The sequence below is a fragment of the Leucoraja erinacea genome, chromosome 34 (assembly GCF_028641065.1).
Source record: "Leucoraja erinacea ecotype New England chromosome 34, Leri_hhj_1, whole genome shotgun sequence".
In the NCBI taxonomy this organism is placed as follows: Eukaryota; Metazoa; Chordata; class Chondrichthyes; order Rajiformes; family Rajidae; genus Leucoraja; species Leucoraja erinaceus.
Window position 1 is genome coordinate 5,012,501 of NC_073410.1, and position 20,465 is coordinate 5,032,965.

At 37.7% G+C, this 20,465-nt stretch overlaps 1 protein-coding gene and 1 long non-coding RNA gene across 3 annotated transcripts in view; one reads left to right on the forward strand and one right to left on the reverse strand.

Annotated features, from left to right (window-relative positions):
* The window catches only part of LOC129712928 (uncharacterized), a 6,001-nt gene extending 2,602 nt beyond the window's left edge, over positions 1-3,399 (forward strand). The window contains exons 2-3 of the long non-coding RNA XR_008726161.1: positions 772-849; positions 2,594-3,399. This is a non-coding gene — a long non-coding RNA (uncharacterized LOC129712928). The remainder of the gene's footprint in view (positions 1-771; positions 850-2,593) is intronic.
* Positions 3,400-4,646: 1,247 nt separating this feature from the next.
* chuk (component of inhibitor of nuclear factor kappa B kinase complex) overlaps positions 4,647-20,465 on the reverse strand; it is a 43,397-nt gene continuing 27,578 nt past the window's right edge. For both annotated transcript variants that reach the window (XM_055661702.1, XM_055661703.1), the window contains 7 exons: positions 19,937-20,046; positions 17,674-17,723; positions 15,775-15,874; positions 13,757-13,904; positions 12,522-12,664; positions 11,066-11,165; positions 4,647-9,720 (listed from right to left, as the gene is read on the reverse strand). In XM_055661702.1, coding sequence (XP_055517677.1) covers positions 9,673-9,720; positions 11,066-11,165; positions 12,522-12,664; positions 13,757-13,904; positions 15,775-15,874; positions 17,674-17,723; positions 19,937-20,046 — 699 coding nt within the window. In that variant the 3' untranslated portion in view covers positions 4,647-9,672. The remainder of the gene's footprint in view (positions 9,721-11,065; positions 11,166-12,521; positions 12,665-13,756; positions 13,905-15,774; positions 15,875-17,673; positions 17,724-19,936; positions 20,047-20,465) is intronic.

Consider the following 20,465-nt stretch of genomic DNA (forward strand, 5'->3'; position numbering starts at 1 on the left):
AGACCTGTTTCAATGCTGTATCTATCTAAACCTGTTTATAGTGATGGACATCACAAACGTGGGATGTGCCTCTAGTAATTTGCCAATTTGTAAATGGTAGACACACCATCTATGGTAGAGACAGGAACGATATCTTGACTGCTGAATGTGATGGCAAGCAAGTGAGATTTTTTTCATCCTGAATGATGGTTCATGCAATCATCGACAAAAAGCCCCACTTCTAACCTGGAAGGAAACAGCAGATGGCCAGGTTTATAACACTACCGTGAGACACTCTTGCAGCAATCTTCTGTGGTTGGGATGATTCAATTGTATTTTATTTTGCCAGATGTACTTGGTTACAGTGAAATTCCTTGTTTTGCAAAAGGTTCCACAAGAATTCTTACTCTACACAGGCACAATCATGAGTAAATAAAAGTGTAGGAATTGTAGATTACAGTGAGATTAACCTCCAACAATCGCAACCACTTTCCTTTGCACAAAGATGCGACTCCTCAATAAGAAATGTTATCCCATTGATGTCCATTAACCAGTTTTATCAGGTTGTTGCAACTGTAGCTGGGAGGTGCAATTCTTCCAACCCTATATCAGTACAGAACCCTGCAAGGACACAGATTCAGGGTAAAACAACTCTCCCCAAGAGCACGACTCAGTAAGAAAGGCACCACTCGTAATGTGTTCAATGTTCTGTCTATTTTAGGTAAACTCATCTGTCCCTATTTCAGTAAAGTTCAGTCACCTTTGCTATTTAATCCCTATCATTGGTATCAGGTTACAGGAACAAACTGGAAAGGGCAGAGCAATAAGCCGTAGCATGAAAACCGAACAAGATGGATGAGCTGCCAAAAGGTATTTTGAGCCATTTGGCTCTCCCCCACCTGTCTCAACCCCTCCGTTGCCTCTATGTTACTTGATTGCAAATCCAGCTTTAAATTAACTTCCAGTTTCACCAAAGATGATTGGCTTCTGGCTCTGATGATGTTGCCTATAGAACTACACCTGCTGCTCTGAAATATTTGTCTGCTTATTTAAAAAGTAAGGAGGTAATCCAGGGAAATTTCAGTAAATTGATCACAAGGACAAAAGTTTTGTTAAACAAGGAAACATGGGAGGTTGATCCTACCTTCATTAGATGAGAGGTTTTCTAACCGAAACATATATATTCTGAGAGGATAGATGCTATGCAGATATTTATCCTCATGGAGGAATCTAGAACTGCTGGTGGTGGGCATATGGAACAAGCTGCCAGAGGAGGTGTTTGAGGCAGGTACAATAACAGCATTTAAAAGACACTTGGATAGGAACATAGATAAAAAATAATTACAGGGATATGAGCTAAATGCAGGCAAATGGGGCTAGCTCAATAGTGGCATATTGGTTGGCATGAATGGACCAAAGGGTCTGCCTCCATGTTGTATGATTCTATAACTAGGGTGTCCAATAAAGTCAATGAAGAGGTAAATCTCCAAGGATCCTGAATATTTATGTTCCTCTATCTAAAGGAGACACTTAATTGTCAATTTACGAGGCAAGGTTGGACTGGCTAGGCATGTGCCTGTTTGACTTTCGAAGAGTTAGATGGGTTTTGATTGAAAAATAAGTGCCCGAGGAGTCTTGACCAGGGTAATGTAACGAGAATGTATACTCTTGTGGAATTAGAGCTAAGGAGCACATTTTGAAATTAAGTGGTGGAAAAGAAAGAAAATCTACAAATGTTGGAAATATAAAAGGCAGAAAGACTCAGCAATTCAGGGAGCGCCTGTAGAAAAAGTACGGTAATAGCTAATGCTAAAGGCCAAAGAGACCCCAAAATAGGGAGGCAGGGAGTGGGGTTTGGACATTTCTAATGGAGACAAGGTGAAATGCCTTCTCTCCCTTAAGACTTTGGAACTGTCATCTTCAATGAATGGTCAGAGCAGAAACATGAAATGTTTTGAAGGATAATGAAATCTAAAACAGCAAAAAAAAACCTGCTGCAGGAGCAGTCAGTTAGGCGAAGGGTTCATCTGATTATAATGGACTAATTGAAACTTGTAATTTAAAAGTATGTTTAAAGTTGTTGGAAAAAGGTGACCAAAAAAAAAAAAAATAGTAAAAACCTAACAATTTTAAACGGCCAATTAATAAACATTTGATAAACATTGTGCAGACAAATATAGAAACTTTACTCATTAATAATTACCATAATAGTCACAACAGCATTTGATCATTTGCAGCCATTAAACAAAACAGCATTACGCTCAATGGGCAGTGACAGATTGTGAGCTCAGGCTTCCAATTACCTTCTACTCTAATCACCCAGGATTCCAGCAGATCGTTACTTTAATGTGGTAACAAGAGACTGGTGAATGTTTGTACGTGTTATATCGGATAGAATATCTTTAACAGTTGACTCAGAACTCATTTCAAAAGGATTTCCACTCAAGAAGTTAATCACTGAATTTTCTATCAGAAATTCACAATCCTAATATGCATTACCTTCTGAACCTTCTGAATTTCATAGTCGGCAGGGCAGTACTCTGCATATTGCCAACTTGGACAATTTTTTTTTTTTTTATCAAGCCAATTAACCTACAAACCTGTACATTTTTAGGGAGGAAACCGAAGATCTCGGAGAAAGCCCGCGCAGATCACGGGAAGAACATACAAACTAAATACAGACTGCACCCGTAGTCGGGATCGAACTCGGGTCTCTGACTCTGCATTTTGCTGTAAGGCAGCTACTCTACCGCTGCGCCACCATAACCGTGACTTAATTTTTTAATATTTTACTAAACCTGCTTTGAGAACAAATAGCAGCAAGACAAATTAATTAATTAATTTTGGACGGCAACAGTATCCAATTATGACCATAATACATCGTATAGTGTTTCTTCTATGTGTATTTAGTTACCACTGATAAAACTGACAAGAACTAAATTTGAGATGTCTTTGGGTTTTGGAATGACATTTAAAAAATGCTAAAATACAAGTCAGGTTGCATTTGTAGGAGCAATGTGCAAGAATGGGATACTGATTGGGGATGATCAGCAATGATCAAATTGAATGGCGGTGCTGGCTCGAAGGGCTGAATGGCCTGCTCATGCACCTATTGTCTAAACAGAATTAACATTTTTGGTCATGTTTTGGTGATATGCCAATTGTGGACAGAATTAAAATCCTCAGAGCTCTATTGATGAATAACCTACCAGAAATGAATATCCCAATTTGAGATAGAATTTAGATTCAAAGTTATAGGAAAACAACGGACAAAGGTGACCATTGTAAATCAAAGTATTACCTCTTGTAGTTGTCTCATGTTAATTCAAGTAACAGTGATATTCATAACATTTTAAATTGAGAACAAAAATAAATTTAAATTTGTGTCTTCAACTATTTTCTTCATCCCTTACAAAAGGTAAATAATTGTCAGGTTATTGACTTCTTCAGATCTATCTGCTATGTTTTCTCCGCAAAGATAATTAATTTTAAAAGACTTTAAATTACTTTTAAAAGTATGATTGCAATTTCATTAACTTAAACCAGTTATATGCACATTCTCTTCTAAGTGTATTATTTTCCTATACGATACTTCTCATCACTGGTACGCCTCAGCTCCATATACTGTATACACACACAACTGTGCAGCCAAAAAACAATCCAACTCAATCCATAAGTTCACAGAGATCATCACTGTAGTGGGCAAGATATCAAATAATGATGAGATTACAGAAATGAGATTGAGAACCTTGTAACATTGTGCCAAGGCAACACCCTCAATATCAGCAAGACAAAGGAGATAGTGATGCACTACAGGAAGTGAAGCTGTACACACACCCCGATATGTATTGATGGCTCTGAAGTAGAGATGGACTAAAGCTTCAAGTTTTGTGGCATAAATATCACCAACAATTTGGGCTGGACCAACCACATTGAAGTAATGGCCAAGAAAGCACACCAACACATCTACTTTCTTAGGTTAGAAATTTGGCATGTCCCCAATAACCTAGACAACTTCCACACATGCATCGTAGAAATAATTTTATCGGAATGCATCACAGCATGGTTTGGGAGCAGTTTCATCCAAGGCCGCAAGTACTTGCAGAGAGTTGTGGACGTAGCCCAAACCATGGTGCAAACCAACCTCCCTTCCATTGACTCCATCTACACTTCACACTGCCTCAGCAAGGCCACCAACATCATCAAGGACTAGTCTCACCCTCTTCTTTCCACACCCATCAGCCAAGAAGTCTGAAAATGCATATCTCCAGATTCAGGACAAGAAGTTGATGGAGAGGTGAAGACAATAGATGATTTAAAGATTGGGCATCAGTTTTTCTTAAGTCTCACCTCCAGGTATATTTTTCCCACAGTTTTTGTAGCTCTCCGTATCTCTTGCATGTTTCTTTACCTTTTTGACTCTAATCTTGTGTGTGGTTGTTATTAGTCACTTACAACAGGGCTTCAATTTTGATGGTCACAAACTTTCAGCTGCACCTTCCTGCAGCCGACTCATTGGGTCATAAGATGAATGTGTCACTTTAATTCTACAATCAGTTTACAGACTATCAACAGGTGATAAGGAATTGTCTGAACAGGATGCGGTAAATTGCAGAGATGGAGGGAAGGGAAAGAGTTTTTTTTTAATCCATAGTTAGAGAATGCCATTTTGATTTTCAAACTTTATTTACATTTTTGGGAATTAGTTTTCCTTTTGTCAGTTTAACAAAATAATTCCACAGCAACGGACTTGGTTGACAAAGTGGTCAAAAGTGAACACACAAACAGATCTACATTGACGACAATATCTGTACTTATGTTGCACTCTAAAATAGTAAACCATCCCTAGATGCTTGATGGAAATGTTAGCAAATAAAATTTAACACAAACCACTTAAAGACAGCAACATTTAAAACATGGGTTTTAAGGGGTACCTTCGAAGAGGAAAGAAGGGGAGAGAGGCAGAAAGATTTTGAGTGGATTCCAGAGTTTAGAGCTTCGATTATTGCCAATTGAAGATCTGATGAAGTAGGAAGTAACGAAGACTAGAATTCCAACTGTACAGATATTGTGGTGAGTTGAAAGAATAGAGGATATTAATAGAAGAGAGACAAGGACATTAAGCAGCGGAACATTACACCAAGAATTTTAAAACTTCGTGTTTACATGAGAGCAAGTACATTAGTGATAGGATTTGGTGTGAACTGGGAATAAGGACAGAAAGGTTGTGGGTAACCTTGTATTTATGGAAATAGAAAGATGAAGGCTCTGTAGGAATAGTTAACTCAAAGTGTAACAAAGGCATGGATGAGGTCTTCAGTTGCTGATGACACATAATATGTGGAGACACATAATATGGAGGTGGAAATAGGAAGTCCGTGCAATGACATGATACATGGCCTGGAACACATTTTAAGCCAAAGGGAAACTAAGATCCCAAAATATTTTTTGTCCACAGGTGGGTCTTATGGAGATGGATAGTAATCAGGAATCTAGTAGGAACATTTTAATATCCTGAAAATGTCAAGTGAGGCGACAGTGAGGTGCAGCCTACAAGAGGAATCAACACATTCTTCAGCCTACAAGAGGAATCAACACATACTTTTGTACCATATTTCTGTCAGGGAGGATAAAGGTGAGGAATGTCAAGAATAGACTATCGGGGGGGGGGGACAAAAAGTAGTAATCATTTATGAGGAGGAAAAGGCCTTGGAAGTGTCTTCTATGGATATCATTCTTGAGAGAATGGAACTAGGTTAGGCCTGGTGTTAGGCAAGGACCTCAATGATGGAACAGGCGGAGGATGATGGCTGACTTTAGTGGAGCGTCACAATGCTGGGAAGGCAGATGAAGGCTGCAGCAGAAAAGGGTCTCCAGTCGTCTTGGACTCCATGCCACTGGATCCTGACCCAGATCTATCAAGGACCGTGTGGTGGCTCGCTGTGCACCAGTCTCCCCACGTTAAACAAAGTCACGCACAAGTGTCCTCCAACCCCAGGCAAGGAGTCTCGCCCTGATCAGTGTGTCAAGAGGAGAATGCTACCGCAAACAACAAAGAGCTGGAAGGACTCAGCAGGTTGGACAGCATTTGTGTAGGGATTGGGCAGACATAGTTTCAGAGGGAGGTGTTGAGTTGAAGGGGTTATGATGAAATAATAAGTTGTAATGGAGGAGTGAGGATATGTGTAGCTTTATATTCCTTGGGTACTAATGATGTGCAAAAATACAAATGAATTTGAAGGAGGAACAAAATATAACATCATGGGGCATGCTGTATAACAACGAAAAATCCAGAAAAGCAAGTATAATACAATTGATTTCTTACGGCTGATACATCCTAACAAAATCTGTATATGATGCAACATTTTGTGAAAAAAACATTTATCAATGGAATGTATGCATTTGTCAATTTGTTATGACAATGAAGAAATGCTTTGCGTTTAATTTAACGTAAAACCTAAGCATGTGGGACTGAACAATGTCCACAACCCTCTATTCACAAATTCAAGAGACAAAGATATTATGTATTTAAAGCACAAGTGGCCTTACACTCCATTGCATAACATATTGCATTGAATATCAGCGTTTTAGATAATTTGAACAAATTTCAAAATTAAAACAAGATTAAAACAACATGACATCTTAAAAGTGCAAAGTGCAATCAAAGCTGCCATACTGCCTTCTAAAAAGACACAAACAAGAGATGCATAATTGGCAGCAGAATCTGTGTTAAGATGAAGAGTGAAATTTCCATTCACTGATTCAGTATATCATAGAAAAGACAAGCATTAAGGCATTAAAATATACGCAACTTGTTCTAATTTTCGTTTTGCAATTCCAGTTAATACACATTGGCCGAGGAATGTTCGGGTGCCAATTAGGTTCCAACAGTGGCGCACTTATGACCATTTTGATTGCTGGTTACTGCAAACTTCAGCTGCAAACGAAGCCCAAGATCTCTGAAAGTACATTTCTCTATCGCAAAGTGCGCTACCCAAGATTGGCGATTCAGTCAGCAAGCTAAAGATCAGAGCTGAAGGGATAGAAGGGGAAAAGGTTTGAGCTTGGGGTCAGGGTACTGAGCTTGTAGGCTCGGGAAGGGCAGTATTGACAGTGGTCATTGTGGAGAGGCGTCAGCGTGAGAAAAGTGAATACAATATTTAATGTAGAGGGGTCGCAATCTAAACCCAGTCAATATCCCCAACAATATTGATCTGAGGCAATTTGGTCTAATTTCCCCAGCAATCCTCCAATAGGAGCATTCAATGGAATGCATATAACAGATTAAGTATACAAAGGTAAGAGAAACAATTTAATAATTGTCATTATCACGTCACTCAGATGGAAGTCAATTCCCAATTGCGTACAGCTGCAAAAGCATGAAACATTTGAACTTCTTGGCAATCGTTTGGTTTATAAATTCACTGGAAATATTTGTTTTCCCTTTTAAACCTGTGTGTGTGTGGTTGCACAAATCATACTGCACCCCAAAGTGCCACCAGCATTAATTCACAATCTTTTTGCTCACAACAAGTTTAAGTATAAATGCGCCCCTGAAAAAAACAACGACAAAAACAAATGAGAAAGAATTATAAAACTTTTCACATCACAAGGTTCAGCCACAACTGACAAGACTGCAAAAATAAGAAAGGGTATTCAGCTTAACAACAATATTAACAACATAAACCTCAAGAAATGAAAACTTGACCACCCACATTAGCAATCATAGTTCAACTGCACAGCCAGCATTATTTTTTATAATCCATTGGGTCATTTTATATAAAAAATGTGCATTCTGTACTTATCGTTTCCTGTTTCACAAAAATAATAAACAATATTCAGGTGGACATTTGATGGTTCATATTGAATAATAATTATTTCATCCTAGGCTATTTGTCAGTTGCAAAAAGTCTCAACATATTAATCAATTAAAATAAAAGTATATGTTTGTTACACAGCCACATTTAAAATCACATACGGAAGTAATTTCACTTACGAAGTAATATGTTTTAGCTTAATGGCTGACTGAACAGATTACAGAAAAAAATTACCATTCTGGTATTTTTAAAATGACCATTCTGGTATTTGTTTCGCATTCATGAATTCGACAGGGATTGCACAAAATGTTAACAAGCATGCACACTGAGGCAAAAGCCAATCTCACTTCAGTGCTGATGTAAGATTCCTTTGAGCAGAGGGGGAAAGAATGGTTCTGCAATTTTATTTTGCTTGCGATGTCAGGTCAACAGCTAGCTTTACCACAACGATGACCAATTCTTTGGCTGGATTAGCTCCTCTTTTAACCAAAAATCATAGAGGTGAGGAAAAAGGACATGGCAAAACTTTCAAGGTAGTTCAGAGCATTTAAAAACATTTAAAAGTTTGATGGTTACAATTTTGAACAAAATAATTTGCAAAATTGACTTAAAGTTAAAATCATGATACCAAAATCCTTCAAAATACAGAGAAAAACACATTAAAAAATAATGTAGCAAGGAAAAAACAAGCTTTGAATGTAGCACAAAATACATGAGAATTTTGAAAAAGAATCGACAAACTATTCAGGTAGCTACACATCACATTGATGTTTCAGTTGTTAAGATTCAGTTGGTATTTTCCAATTGCTCTCTTTAAAAGTATGCAGCTTCTAAGCAGGGAATTTTAGTATGTTTATTCCCCTTTTAAAAGATGAAATTGAAATGGTAAGAAACCAGCAGCCCTTAATTGTATTTGATAGAATAGTAGCATTGGAAACTCATTTAATATTTTTTCTTTAAAAATAAATCATTTGGAAATCTGCATTAAAGGCCTTTTGTCAGGTCACCCGGCCACATTATAAACTTCTCCTACGACTAACGTCACTGTGCATGGTCATAATTTCAGACCACGTTAAGAGCTGTAAGAAACCATAGTGCCACCTACGGGGATTAGTTAACTAAATAGCTCTTGTGGTTCCGAGATCAGCGTCATATTTGTAACCCAAGGTGCTATATTAGGCTAGATGAAGACATCGCTCCTCCGCGACGTTCCTCGAGGCATCTCGTGGAAAAGTGGACCTATTATGGTTGATTCCACAAGTCACATAACACAACTAAGACTGTTATTTAACTCTGTACAAAATGTGGAAGGAAACTTGGAAAAAAAAATTATACCAGTGGACACTGAATAAATACTCATGTAAATATGTGAAATGAAACATGAAATTAAAAGGCAGAAGCTATAAATCCTGGATGCATAGAACAGGTCCATCAACAGCTGATTAAAACATATCAGTATAGACTTCAGTAGAATGCACAAAAACGTTTGCAAATCTATATATTTTTTCCTTCTGATTGTTGACAGGGGTTCATGTGCTTTTTCATCATTTATTGTTTCTATTACTTTATGCAAACCTCAGCAAAATATCTAGAGGAACTTTATAAACTGTTACTGCAGCAACTGTGTTGTGAAAGCTAACAGTAGATGACAAAGTGATAAAGCAGCATATTGGCAGCTTAGTGCATTCATGTGTTAGCTGAACTGCAACAGTGCAACTAAAATGCCAAGAGACTTCTGAGAGACAGAGGGATTGAGTTTCCAAGCTCCAGAAATATGACTTTTCTTCAGAGCATTCACCACTGCAAATCCACACCGTCTCATGATCCTCCAGTGCTCAGGGCTCAAGGAATCAACTGCCACACCAAAATATGAATTTCAGGGTCTGTCTGATACCATTTCTTCAAGCCAACTCCAATCAAGAGACTGAAAAAACAAAAGTTAATGAATGCTGACTACTGTGTATTGCGAAGAAAATCAATGTTTCATCCACTTCATCCATCAAACAAGGCAAGCTTTCTTCTCTTACAGTGTGAATGCCCATGCTTGGTTACAATGATATTGATAAACCTTCATGTTAACTAAGTAACATAAGGCAGAGTTCAAGATAGTACAAGGTATAGGATCGCTCCTGTGTGCGGACCAAAACAAATTACAGGCCTGGCTAGATGTTCTGCATTTAACAGTTTGCACACAGCAATGTCATGAATTTCAAAATGCATTACGTCGATTGATTGAAAATGTTTACAATATAAAAACACTGTAACTCGAATCATTCAATACTGAAATGTAACATTTTAATATTATAGGCGAAATGTAATATTTTACATTAAAATGTTAAGATCTGTAATAGCCAAGACCTATTCTTCAAAAGCTGCTCAGTGGCAAGTCTTTTCTACTGCAAGGTTTACAGAGAAATTGCCACCATGACTTGCTGTAACAGTTACTTTTGGAATAACACAGCAGGAGATCTTGCCATAAAGGTTAATCAGTAAGGTCAGGTGATGAGCCACAAACTTGACTATCTTGCTAATTATGTCAACGGGCCCTTCTATGCAAAATTAAAGAATCAGAAAATCGCAGCATAGGAATGGGCCACCTAAGCCTACCATGCCCCATGCTGATCATTCTGCCCATCTACACTAACCCCATTTGTCTGCATTAGAACATAAACTATTGAACAGTATGGCACAGGATCAGGCCTTTCGGCGCATAGTCAGTGCCAAACACGAGGTGAAGGCCAAACGTTATCTGTCTGCATTAAATCCATATCTCTCCATTACCTGGATACCCAATGCTTATTTAGAAGTTTCCCAAATGCTCCAGGTATTCTCCACTATCTGTGTCAATAGCATGCCTTGCACATTTCCACATCCTTCCTGTAATGGGTTGACCAGAATTGTACACAATATTCCAAATGCACTGAACCGAAGTCCTATAAAGTTACATCATGATTTCCTGACTCTTATACTCAATGCTCAGGCCAATGAAGGCATGCACACCATATCCTTCAGGAGCCTGTTTATTTTAAATGTCTCAAAATATGTAATTGCATCCGATTCCATCACTTCCTCTGGATATCAGATATCAGCCATTCATTGTGTAAAAAACCGAACCCTCAGATTCCTCAGGATGTGTTTTGGGGAAACAAAATATAACGGCTACATTGTCATGAGTCGTAACAGGAGAATAGGTCTCAGTTTCTTCTAAAAACAACAAGTCCCGCTAAATAGCTGAAAACATCACAATTAAAATACTGAATCATTCTTACCGACATGCTGTATTTCTGGTCTGATAGAGTTTCCTGCATCAGACTGTGCAACTGGCTGCAGAAACTCTGGTTTTCTTCAATTACAGTCATGGATGATTCACTGAAAGGCAGGATAGATGAATGAAGAAAATGGGAATAGAACATAACAGCCCATCAAGTCTGTCAGGTCCTCAGAACAGTAATCCAGTTATTACAGACTTCCTTATAACAGATGTCTATTATGTTGGACAAAGTCTGTTATAACCGAGGCGTCCGTTCGTATCAGCAACAAAAGACCGGGTTTTAGACAATAGTAAGCCATTGCTGATCATCCACAATCAGTACCCCGATCCTGCCTTCTCCCCATATCCCTTGACACCGCTATCTTTAAGAGCTCTAACTCTCTCTTGAAAGCATCCAGAGAACTCCACTGTCTTCTGAGGCAGAGAATTCCACAGATTCACAACTCTCTGGGCGAAAACATTTTTCCTCATCTCAACCATCTGTAGCATTTAATCATTGACTGGAAGTTAAAATGGTTGGAGCATGTACAAATCTTTGTCACCAAGATCCATATTGACTGAACTAATCCTTTATCTAGAAATCCACGTCACTAATCTACATCCAAAATAGCACAATGATGCAGTTGATAGAACTGCTGCCTCACAGCGCCAGACACCAGGAGCTGTTTGTGTGGAGTTTGCACGTTCTCCATGTGAGCACATGGATTTCCTCCAGGTGGTTTCTCTGGTTTCCTCCCACATCCCAAGGACGTGTGGATTTGTAGGTTAATTGGCCTCTGCCAATTGCCCTTTGTTTGTAAGGAGTGGATGAGAAAGTGGGATAACATGGAACCAGCATGAACGGGAGATCGATGGCTGGGTTTGATGGGCCAAGCCAAAGGGCATGTTTCCATGCTGTACAAGTCAACTAAAATAGCTGTGATCTGATGTTAAAGCAAAAGAAATGTTGCTGTAAATTTCAGTCTAAAAAAAAGCTGTTTATCACAACCTTCTGGACACAACCCTAGGCCAATCCTGTATGTACAGTATGCTGCCAATGCCCTGCTGCTTTTGCATATAAATCCATACCCAGGCAAAATATTATTTTCCGCATGTAAAGCTTTCCTTGAACTCAGCACTGCTTTCATACTTAATATATCTGTTCCCAATAAATGATGTGTGTGCCAGAAGCATAATCACATTTTTCATTTCATCCATTTGAGTTAACACAATTTAAAATATGTCTAACAGGGTAAATCAGTAGCTGAACCAAAACCTGAGTTCTGACCATGCATAGAGCTAACACTGTTTACATTAAAACATAGCTGTATTGCCAGAAGTACACTTTCCACATTTATATCATTTTCTTTGTATATATTAGCTGATTTTGCACAATCAAATATAATTTTTTAATAAAAATTGTAACTGTAAATATTTAACAAGAGAAGACTGGGCAACATCCAAATAGTTCATACCTGTTCTTCAACAAGGAAATAGAGGACAACGGGTTCGGCAAAGTATTCTGTGGTGTTAAAGTTTGGGCCTGTTGTGCCCACCCTAAACCATGGGGTGAACCTGACGATTCGAGACTGGCACTTTCAGGCCCTCGAGCCGTGCTCTGAAAGAAATGAAATTCCAAAGGATCATTAAATGTTTAATCGATGAGTTTTTTCCAATTTTAAATCAAGAAAGCAGGACGATTGAAAAAAATAATAAGAATTCTCTATTCAGAGCGAGGACGAGAGAGTTTGCTGGAATTTCAGTTTTCAACATCTCATGCTCATTCAACGTCCCATTGCAAAAGGAAAAGCTTCCAGACCACAAACATGCTTAACAAACAGACCATGTTTTAGCTGTTTAACACACAGTGAATTGTTCAGCTCATACTTGGAAATGAATCCTATCAATGGAAACAATTTTCATAATCTGTTAATTTTTCAGTAGATAAGACAAGATTTACATAAAAATCATAAACAAGATTTTAAAAATATTTTAAATAGTTAAAAAAGACTCCAATTATACTCACACGTATGAATTGTTAGTTCTCTTATAATTCAAGAGGATTTTTAACATGACACAAGAGATAAAGTAATTACTTAAAGTAGATTAGCAGGAGCAGTGTACAATTTCACCACTTAATAGATAATATATTTTCTGATATAACCGCTACTCTACATTCCTGCCTTCTCTACAGTGACCTTTCACTCCCTTAGTCGGCAAAGATCTTTTCACTAGTCTTCAAAATTACTAAAAGACTCTCCACCAGGCACTGGAAGTTTCAAAGCTTCTGAAAGAGAAAAAAAAAGGGGGGGAAGGAAGGAAAAAAAGGGGGGGAATGAATAAATAAATAAAATAATGTTTGGGGGGGGAGATAAATAGATAGATAGATAGATAGATAGATAGATAGATAGATAGATAGATAGATAGATAGATAGATAGATAGATAGCTAAATAAATATAAATAAGTCGCTCCTCATGTTGGCTTTAAATGGACACCTCTTATTTTTAAACAGTAACTATAGCTTCTCCCAGAAATGAAAACATCCTCAAAACATTAACCCTGTCAAGATTCTTCCAGATCCTATAATGTTTCGATCAAGTCTCCTCGCGTAAAAACAAGACTGATTACTGGAATTGGCATACGAAGTGTTAAAAGAGTTTTTATTTAACTTCACAGCATTGTTAATTTTGGGGAAAAAATAGTACTTACACATGCAATTTTTAACAAATACCATATTTCTTTCTGTCTCTTCTCTTGCGATCTCAACAACATTTTTTCATTTTCTCTAATGTTGTCAAGCGCCTGTTCAATCTTTGGGAAAAGATCAATGATCTTCTGCTTACAGGCCAACAGCTTACTGTGATTTAGAAAGGAAGGCACATGGGGACAAAGATATCAAGGCAGCTTGCTGATTATATATTATATTGCTAAAACGATGACATTAACATGCAGCAAGTAACAGATTTGGATGACAATAACTGCAAGGGATTTGTACATCTGAGATGACGATACTAATTTCAAGATTTATTAATGCCCTTTTCACACTAGCATGAAAAAACCATACACAGTACATGGTAGGACATTTTCGTCTTTGTAATTAAATACAGGCAGTCCCCGTGTTAGACAAGGGTTCCGTTCCTGAGAACTGTTGGTTAATTAGTTCCTTTTGGGTGCTGTCTGGATGGAGTTTGCACATTCTCCCTGTGACCGCGCGGGTTTCCTCTGGGTGCTCGGGTCTAAGGATGTGCGGGTTTGTAAATTAATTGGCTTCTGTATACTGGACAAGTTGTGTACGGAGTGGATGGGAAAGTGGTATAACAGAAATAGTGCAAATGAGTGATCAATGGTCAGTGTGGACTTGATGGCCGAAGGGCATCCTATATCTCCAAGCTAAACTACCCATAAGTAGGAAACAAGTATTTTTTCAGTAAGGGAAAATAAGCAAGTGACAGAAATAATAGCGGCTCACTTGGTTTCATCCAGTTACCACAAATACAGTCATGATAGAGCCAGAACACCAACAGAGGCAATGAAATTCCAACAAGACACTTCTTTTTAATGAAGCCACAGTTTAAACACTTTGATATTTGCCCGCATAGATGCTTTCAACATAAATTATTCAATGTTATATTAAACTTTGAAGACAAACATCCATGATCAAGTACAAGAGACAGGTTTGTTTTCACAGAAGCATTGTTTGTATTTAGAGTTCTATGGGAGAATTTGCATAAAGTCAAATTTCTGTAAGTGACGGCTTCCATAACCTGGGCAGGAATCAACTTCAGCCAAAGAATTATGGAAATGTGGGACATTTAGTCCCAGACTTTTCAAGTCTCAACCTCACAAGCAGTGACGTTTGAAGAAATATTTACAAACGTTAATTAATCAAGAAAGTAAAGTTAAAATGGCCAATATTGATCCATCAACCTACAGCATTAATGTAAGGCAGCAAACAATACAGTACAACCCAATATAGTTTAGCTTTCAAATACCTATTACCATTAATCATTTATTATTCCCATGCAAGACAACATTGAATGGTAATGTTGATTAGGAGGGGCATAATTATCAGAGCCACACCTTCCCTTACACAAATGCAACATGAATACAACCTTCAGGTATCGATGTTCGAAATTAGACCATGAAGCCTGGTTAATTTTTGTACTTCCTTACCCTTAGGTAATGAATTGCGATGAACCCTTTAGAAAGATGGCCCAACTGAACCAGATGAAAGGAATGAACAAGGTGACACAGCGAATAAAGTCAACACTCACAATCTGTTTTCCCAGGTTAGAGGATTCTAAAAGTAAAGGGCATGGGCTTAAGGTGAGAAGGGAGGGATTTAAGAGGGACCTCAAGGGCAACATTTTCACTCAGAGGGCAGTCTGTATCTGGGTTGAGCTTCCAGAGGAACCTATAGAAGTGGACTTTTAAAATTCATTTGAACAGAGATGAATATGAGGGGTTTAGAGAGCTGAGGGCTGCATACGGGAAAATGGGACTGAACCAGTATAGTATCTTGATTAACATGGATAACATGGACTGGAGTGCCAAGACTCTACGAATAGAGATTTATGACTCGATGAAGAGCAATGAACAGTGAGTACCAAATCTTGCTTATTACCCTTTCCAAAATAAATTTTAAATTTACTTTATTATACATGATATTAAGATATTTTAACTTTTTAAAACTACTTATCAAACCCTATCAAATTGAGTGTTTATACCTGAGATGGGTGTAGAGCTCCTTAAGCACACGATCTTGATTTTGCACTGTTTGTACAATGATCTTCACCATCTCTGTACTGTCTCCATATTGATGTGAGTCTTAAAACAAAATATATTCTATAAATGATACAGTCATCTTTGAAGGTCTGTATCTCTCTCCTCAAATGCTGCTTGACGTGCTGAGTATCTATAACATTTTGCTGTTTTTATTTTTCACTTCCAACATCTGTCGGGTTTTTTTGTGGTTTTTTTTGTTGCTAATTTTTCACTCCTTCACTTGGAAAGGGTATTTTCTAGGTGAATATTAAAGAACTTGCAACAACAACAGAAGCAAACGGCAAATCAATTATTTGTGAAATAATTCCATTCCCACCACTTTCCATTGAAGTTTGCACTGAAATATCCCCAAAGGCCAGATGCACTGGAGCACATCTACTCAATAGTATTGATAGAAATTAGATTGTTGCCATCTATTAACAGTCAAATCAGGGGCTTTCCACACGACAAATACCGAAGATTATTTGCTTTGCAAACACTAAAAGAAAAAGTAAATTGCCTCTTAACAAGCTTGCTAACAGGCCAAAGATACGCTAGTCCCACTGCCATAGATGTTATTGATTGGATGCACCAAGTCTTTTAAATGAAAAGTTTGTGATCAATGTGCTGAAGAATAAGATGCCACCAGAGGCGTGCAAGCCTGGACATTGTTATAGTGATGTCTGCATTTGCATTCATGAACCAGATGATGGGAGATATGTAGAATGCAAGCAGACTCAAAAAATATTTATTGAAGTGATCTTATCAACTGCTTGACTGGACAACAGACACACTCCAATCTTCTACTCCCTCCCGGCTTTTCTAAGCATCATTACGCTCTAGCTAGAAACATTAAGAATCAGCTGGATAATATTAATGTGGCAGCCAAACCAAATGATATCCCATTATTCTGCCCGCTTCACCCTGCATATCTATATCAACTGAAATGGGGGGGATTTCTCAGCATTCACTTCCAGAAAGGATATGCCAGCATTTCAGAGTATTTGAAATCCCACTGCTCCTCCCACTCAATTTTCTTTCTCCTCACTGATTATTTTTTCACATGACTTTGATCAATCTTTCCGAAGATTACATCTGAGTATTGTATAAAGAAGCTGGAATCTGTGTGATATCAAGGTGTAATTCTGAATTTTATCTTAGATCTACACGTCAACAGCAATCACCACCTACAGAATTCCAACCAATTACACTGAAATTAATTTATCTAAAAATAGATACCAAGAAACCATGAACTAAAACCATTCTGTTAGTTGGCGTAGCATCATATGGAAATGTGAAGATGTTTCGATTTCTTATTTTTAAGTTCAGCTACCTAAGTGAACCTAAACATGGAATGAGCTGCCAGAGGAGGTAATTAAGGCAAGTACTATAATACACTTAAAAGACACTGGGGACATGGATAGGTTTAGTGGTATAAGGGCCAAATGCAGGGAAATGGTACTAGCTCGGATGGGGAATCTTGGTCAGCATGGACGAGTTGAGCTGAAGGCCCTGCTACAATGCTGTATAATTCTATACCTCTCATTCTCATGACATATTCTGCATTAATACAGCTCCTCAACCTTACATACTGTTTGTGTTTGCAATACAGCTCTTGCACGTTAATTCAGGCCTTTACAAAAGGTCCACTAAAATCATAAGATAGGACAATACAAATTTTTAAAATTTTCTGCAATAAACTCAAAATTAGTTTTAAAATCATGAACTAGTTCTTGTTGTTTACAGATAGACAAGATAAACCTAATAAAAAAGTTTAAGACTTATTTCACACACTTTAACACTGTGTTCATAAAGATAGAAGCTAAAATGCCAACTACAGAGTTAAAAAATAAGCACAATACCTTTTGGTTTTCCCTTGAGCTTTCTGTATAAATCAATAGCTTTCTGCTCACTAGAAAGGAAAATTATGATTAGTAAAATGATTTATTACACTAACATGCTTGAAAATCAATATAATGAATTGTTATGTCTGTTGAAGACCAATACTTGCCATAAATAATTCCTTTCATAAATTAATCTAAACGTGTGGATGATTGGTCTATTCTGCTGAAAGCATAGTTATAGATTTTTCTGGGACTTATTCAATCCTAGCGCAGTGTTAAAGCATTTGTCCCTGTGAAAGCTCAGAACTAAATTACTGCTTTGTGTTCAGCTGCACAATACACTTTCCTTCAAGTTTAGAAATATATCTTACAGTCTTGCTTGCTCAACAGTAAAGTACTTCCCATATCTCTGTTCTCAAATGCCAGTCCTGCATCTATTAACACAACTGGACAATGACAGATTCACTTGTTCTAAACGGAATTGGATATTTTTCCTACTCAGAAACAGCAAGTGCCTCGTGATTCTGTGGTACTCAATGTGATTACACCTTCTTTACAGTGATTGAGTAACAACGTCAAAAAGGTTATGTGGAAAGCTCAAGTGACAAAATATTTGGTGATAGAAGTCCAATATAAATAATAGCTTAAAATCTTCAGAACAATTCCACTGATGCAGAATATGAAAAAATAGATATGAGAAATCAATGTTTTCCCTATATGAGAGGCAAAAAGGTAAGTGTACAACAATGAAAAACCTTTTCCAATTATATTCCACATTAATACCAAACCATATTTTACTTAGAGAAAACGTCTGTGATTATTGTTGTATTATTATATTATTGGCCTTGGGTCCAGAACTCAAAGAAAAATCAAAAACAACAAAATTCTCACTCTGATCATGGTCGAACAACGGTAATCGAACAGAAAATTGGATTAACCATGGTCACTCATGCACCCAAGCAGTCTCCTACATGGTTTAGAAGTCTTTGTGGTGACACAAAAGGGGAAGTAGCTTCATGAAGTACACACGAAGAGAATGAGTAACCATGACAGAATACATCCTTGCTGAAGTCTGAAGAAGGGTTTTGGCCCGAAACATTGCCTATCTCCTTCGCTCCATGGATGCTGCTGCACCCGCTGAGTTTCTCCAGCATTTTTGTGCACCTGGTGAACATTAATGTAGGTATGTTACAAAACCTACCTGAATCGTCGTTGAGAATCTGTCCCAGCCCCGTGTGTGTGATTTTGGCGCTGTTTAGAGGGGGCGGGTTTAAAACGCGATTTTTACTAGGCTGTTGCAATCGAAAATGTTCAGCCTAGTAAATCATTAACGGAAAATCGCTGAAAGACCCCGTCGCAAAAGGTATTATTAGTTTTTATGGCCTTGTATAATAGTTATAGTAAGTGAATTAGGTGTCAAATTAAACTTATTGTTATGCTTTTTATCTGATGGGATAAATTGCAGACTTGATTTTTTAAATCTCAAAATGTTGTAACATTGCTAATTAATGTGTTGAGGATGGCATGCACACATCCTTTCATCACTTTATATTGGATTATCCTTCCCAGGCTCATAATTTTTTTCTCTGAGCACAGATCCTTTGCCCTGTACAGTTTTATATCTGCAACATGTCCCAAATGTTACTTTCTCCAGTGGCTGACAGATCTGCTGACACTTATGATCTTGGTCCAGGGTGGAAGTGCAAGGCCTGCACCTCAAATTGACGCAGAATGGAATGATGAGGGATATAAAGGTCGATGGAAGGCAGGGTAAAGTCCCCGAATTTATCCACAACGGAATCATTGAAGAAACACTCATATATTGGTATCTAAGAATTACAGACCATTTCAACCCATTTTGGTTCACACTTTAGGGTAACTTTATAAAATATATCTCTAACTTCATTTGATACCGTGCCCATTATATCACATATGCATTCTTCTACTACTGTGGTGGCAACAAAAACAATTTTTATTTTTACTATTTACACTTTTGAATGATGTACCTTATCACCACTGTCACACCTCTGAATGGAAAATAGTGATATTTACAATGCAAAAAAAATTGTACAGAAAGATGCTCGATTTTATGCTTTAATGAACATTAGAGTCACGGTTTGCCAGTTAACCCATTTTTTTTAAAATTTTCTGCAGATTGAAGATTGTTGGCCGCATGTTAATATGCTGCATTCCTTGTCTTCCACTACTTAACACTTTTTTTTGGGGAGGGGGGGGAAGACACAGCTGCCAATTATGAAGAAATGTAAATTATTTCTCTTACAGGTTTTCCATGACGTCTCCCTGCCGTCTCGCATATGGGCTCCTCTGAAGTTCCACTATCTCACTGTGCAGACCCATAATTTGTTCTTCCAAATGACCAATTTCAGCAGCCTTAAAATGTCAAAACAAAGATTCCTTAAATGAAGCCAACTGTCTATGTTATTACAGTAACTGTCAGGTATGAAGAAACAATAATAATTAAATAATTGGATTATTCATTGCACAGCTATGTACACACAGAATAACTGATGGGTAGTGAGAGGATTCCTGCAGAAGAGTACACTGATACATGAATACACTTCATCCGTAGTCCATTAGGGTTGAGGATGAATTCTTGTACTGTCACTAACCATTTCAGTTGGTTCCAAGTTGCCTGATGAAACCACAGTAGAATCCATCTGTATTGGGGAGGTGCTTGACTAGTGAATTCCTTCCACTTTTTTACTGCTTAGCTAAAATGCAGATAATAGTGGAAGTATTCCACACATTAGGAGCATCTTTGTAGAGCAAAGCAGAGTCAATGTAGCTCA